The 4299-nt window shown below is 43.8% G+C and overlaps 1 protein-coding gene across 1 annotated transcript; it reads right to left on the minus strand.

The window, feature by feature from the left end:
• Window positions 1–551: 551 nt before the first annotated feature.
• Window positions 552–3290, minus strand: MAA_10474 (Peptidase S8, subtilisin, Ser-active site protein; the record flags this gene model as incomplete). Its single annotated transcript, XM_007828472.1, has 2 exons — window positions 552–2615; window positions 2688–3290. The coding sequence occupies 2 exons, from the start codon at window positions 3288–3290 to the stop codon at window positions 552–554; spliced, it is 2667 nt and encodes an 888-aa protein (XP_007826663.1).
• Window positions 3291–4299: the final 1009 nt, after the last annotated feature.

A 4299-nucleotide genomic window follows, 5' to 3' on the forward strand; every position in this document is an offset into this window, starting at 1 on the left:
CCTTTTATAATATAAATATATTATTTTATAAATTTTTTTAATTTTTACCCTTATACTTATTAGTTTAAGAACCTTATTTAAATTAATTATAATAAGTATATAAATCCCTTTTTTATAAAATTTTATATAGTAGTTTATAGGAGAATTCTTCTTATTTATAGCTGTGTTTTTAAGTTAAATCTGTGATTTTATTACTTAAAGTAGCTCCTTAAAGTCACCTCGGTCCCTGTCAGACCACAAGAGTGATTGTTTTCTTGACTCGCATAACTTCCCAGTCTGTGTCCCCACAACATAAAGTTTTATCAGTATATATACATGAGGCCTTTCAGTATTACCCAAAAAGTGCGAATTGAAAATATGCCTCAATAGTTGGAAGACCTGTCTTGATGAGCTGATAAGTGACCCGACGCATAGCTCAATCCTTCAAATCCACAAGCCAGATCAAGTAATGGCTGGCTTGTACGAGGGGCCACGGCTCTTATCTAAGAATTTAATAATGGTATTAGGTAAAGAAAAGTATTGACTCGTCGAGTTAGCTACAATTATGCTAGTTAAAGCCACGAGCATGTTTTAGCTGAGTCCTTGCCTTTTTCGCTATAAAGATGCCAAACGACGGCAAACGGCTGTGGGGACCTAAAAAGCTTTCTAATAATTCCCACGGTAATGGCGATGTTGCCAGGAGGGAGGTTCTTCCATAAAACCTGTTGGACATTGTTATACTGGTGATCTGAAGATTTTGGGTTGAGGAAGGAGGAGTGTCTCAACTCCAAACGAAGGCGATTTTTAAGCGCATCTCCTGGGAAATCCGACCATGTGAGTGTGGCCTTTATGGTATTGCAGGCATGATTTGCCCTGAGATTGATGAGTTGCTTAATCTTTTCGGTATCATTGCTTAGCTCTTCTTCCTTAAAGCCTGTTCCGTCCTTGCCACAGGCAATCGTCATAGATTTAGCCATATTTACGCGACCAAACCCCGAGTGGACGTTGGGCGTCACGGGCGGGATGTTCGGATCGGATACGATATCGGCACCGTTAATAAGAATCGCCTTGATCAGTGCCGCACTTGGGTACTCACATCCACTTGCCTGGTTGAATTCAGGTTTGGGTATGAGTACCTGTCGCAAGACGGCTGCGCATCCAGCTACCAACGGCGTAGACATACTAGTTCCGGAATCGTAACACCAGCGGTTGTCCTCGTCATGGAGGTGACACTTTTCAAGCCCGCTCCCGGTGGTCGAGCGTATGCATGCGTGGGCTGATATGATGAGCGTGCCCGGTGCAACAATGTCAGGTTTGATACGTGTCTTGTAAAGACCATCTTGACTGGTAGGACCACGACTACTGAAGGCGGCAACGAGGGACGGGTCTCTAGCAACACGCTGATATTTGATAGAATCAGGGAACTGGGCCTTGTCAATGTCATCGTAAGTTATTTGCATGTCTGGCCGCCTATTCTCGCACGCCCCAATGGTGATGCAATTTTTAGCGGCGGCCTCAGCTCCAATCTGGCCCTCGTTGGCCCTTCCCATGGCGTGATGAAAGGTAGCGTCATTCCCAGCAGCCCAACATATTACCATATCTTTATGCTTCCAGACAAAGGTGTCAATGTCTTCTGCGCGCGAAGTATACGGGAGCTGGCCATCGACCATGACTTGATTCCAAGAATTGGAGTGTACCCGTACTTTCTGATCCGGATGTGTATATGGCATATTAAATAGTTGGTAAAGATCTCGGGGTGCATTAAGGCGCTCACTGCCACTATGCCATAGGCTCTGCATAACTAGTTGCGACTTTGGAGCAGTACCTCTGATGTGGACGCCATTGTTCATTGCAGCATTCCCAACAGCAGAGCCGCAAACATGAGTGCCATGGCCAATAGGGTCCAAAGTAGTGCCATTCATGGCATATAACGCCAGGATGCGGTCTTCGAACGCATAGTGGTTACTCTCTCTATGTCCTGTGCCAAGCCCAGTATCTGAGATTGCAATCACCTGACCCTCTCCCTCATAACGTTTTTGGTCTGTCATTACATCAGATTCTTTCTCGACATCGAGCCCTACTATAAGTCGTGCTTGGTTGTTACGTGGTTTGATTTCTCCCACCTCCTCAATCAGGCGTACTTCGTCAATTCCAGCTAAAGGTTCTAGTTTCTCCCTCGGGATAGTGATTTGGGCTTTGTATGGTATGTTTGTATAGTCAAGTTTAACATCTTCTAATTCCAAGATCTCAGATGGTAAACTCCTAGCGCGTGACGAATTAATGCCATCGTGAAAGATTACATTTACTTTTACGTCACGATCAATGTTCGCCTTTGAACTCTTGAGACCTGATGCAATCTTGAAATCTTTGCGATAGGCATCGACAAAGACAACCCTGTCCAATTGACGAATCTTGTCTAGGTCCTCGTCACGGTAGCCGCATAGGTACGTATTCTTTGAGACGTAGTCGTGAAAAATAAGGCCAGCATTAACGAGATATTGCCTCTCTGGCTCATTAAGCTGCATTCGTGTCTGAACCAGTATGTAGTTGGTCTCTGATGCGTCTGTGGCTGGTTTGATTGACTCGTCGAGATGATTCCCATTGATTGAAATATGGTACATTGGTGTCAAGCTCATCTTAATGCCTGTCAGTTTAACAGCTCAGGAAAATCATACGATAAGAAGGACAAGCACTTATTAACATCGTACCTGTTTACCCTTTGCGTCTGTTTCCATTCCCGAGATGTTTCTTCGGCCAAGCAGAAGCTCAAGTACATTCTTCGCGGCTGCATAGAATAGAGGCGTTGAACCAGACCGATCTTTAACTTTCGGGTCGGCTCCCTTTTTCAGTAGTAATCCTACACTGTCTGGTTCTCCGTGTTTAGCCGCGTAGTGTATGGGTGTCAGTCCCGATTCATCTTGAGCATTGGGATTGGCACCACTTTCAAGAAGCAGCCTTATGATCTCAGGATTTCCGTGTGTGGCCGCGTAGTGTAGTGGTGTAGATCCAACTTTATCTGTAATCTTCGGATCTGCCCAGTAATCAAGAAGAATCTGTGCTATTTCATCTCGTGTGTTCTGAGCAGCATAGTGTAGAGGAGTTCGTCCAGATTCTTCCTTGGTATTTGAATTAGCCCCGTGTTCGAGAAGCAGCTCTACCACCTCAGGACTTTCTCCCTTCGCTGCGATATGCAAAGGGGTCGATCCGGAGCTGTCCTTGGCGTTTGGATCAACCCCTTCGTCTAGCAGACTCTGGACCTCGGCAAAACGTCCAAGCTTAGCAGCCAGAAGCAACTTCTTGCCTGTGGACATGGTGATTATAGATACAATGCTTAGGAATAAATGTGTTCCACAATTCCCTAAGCAACTGTAAAAGCAGAATGTCGTCCAAGAGGACTTGGGGGTCTTCGGTGTCCTCTATTTTATGCGAACGACCTCGGTAATCCAGTTTTCAGTCGGCAATTAATAGGGACGCTATACTAAATTGATACGGGCGCTACATTTTAGGGGCGTTACACTTTTTACAGGCTTTTATTAGCCTAAAATAGGGCCAGCTGGTGGTTAACCCCACATAAAGCGGTAAAGCTTATTACGCTATATTATGGCAATTGATACCCGGGCATAACACTTTTACTACCCAGGCATGACTTTTATCCGGGCATGACTTTTGCCACCTCTGATTGGTCGCAATTTTCTTGTTAACAGATTTTGAATTCTGCCACGCTGCGACAAGTACCTAGACTAGATCACCTTCTTCGACCTGGGCTGAGGAACTCCCTGTGCAATTGCTTTGACAAGGCATTCATGGTTGCATCCGGCGCCCGTATATTTGTTGATTTTGCCTCAGCTGCAACACAGCAATCAAAGGGCTACCTACTCCGCAACCAAAGAGCATAAACAACAGCTCAAGAAACCGTCTCACAAACCGTGAGCTAAACCAGCATCTTGATGTAGTATAAGGACAAGCAGCTTTCAATGCTTGTTAAAGAGGGGAATATAATAGGTGTCGACAGAGATCAAGCCAGAGACTAGTTGCACCTGCAATCGTTTGCGATCAACCAGTTTTGGGTTCATTTTAAGAGCTGTTAGGAGAAGAAGTTGCGCTGTTTGTGCTTAGAAGTACCTATAGGTTAAGAAAGTATTAAGCGAATTAGAATTGGTAAAAGTTATACCCGGGTAGTAAAAGTATTATACCCGGGTATTAATTGCTTATATTATACTTTATTAGTGCTACGCTTTTACTTTTTAAGTTATAACTTAACTATATTTTTTAAAAAAAATACTAATTATTAAAATATATTATTTTTACTTATTTATTATA

This window comes from Metarhizium robertsii, assembly GCF_000187425.2.
Source record: "Metarhizium robertsii ARSEF 23 chromosome Unknown MAA_Scf_44, whole genome shotgun sequence".
Classification (NCBI taxonomy): Eukaryota; Fungi; Ascomycota; class Sordariomycetes; order Hypocreales; family Clavicipitaceae; genus Metarhizium; species Metarhizium robertsii.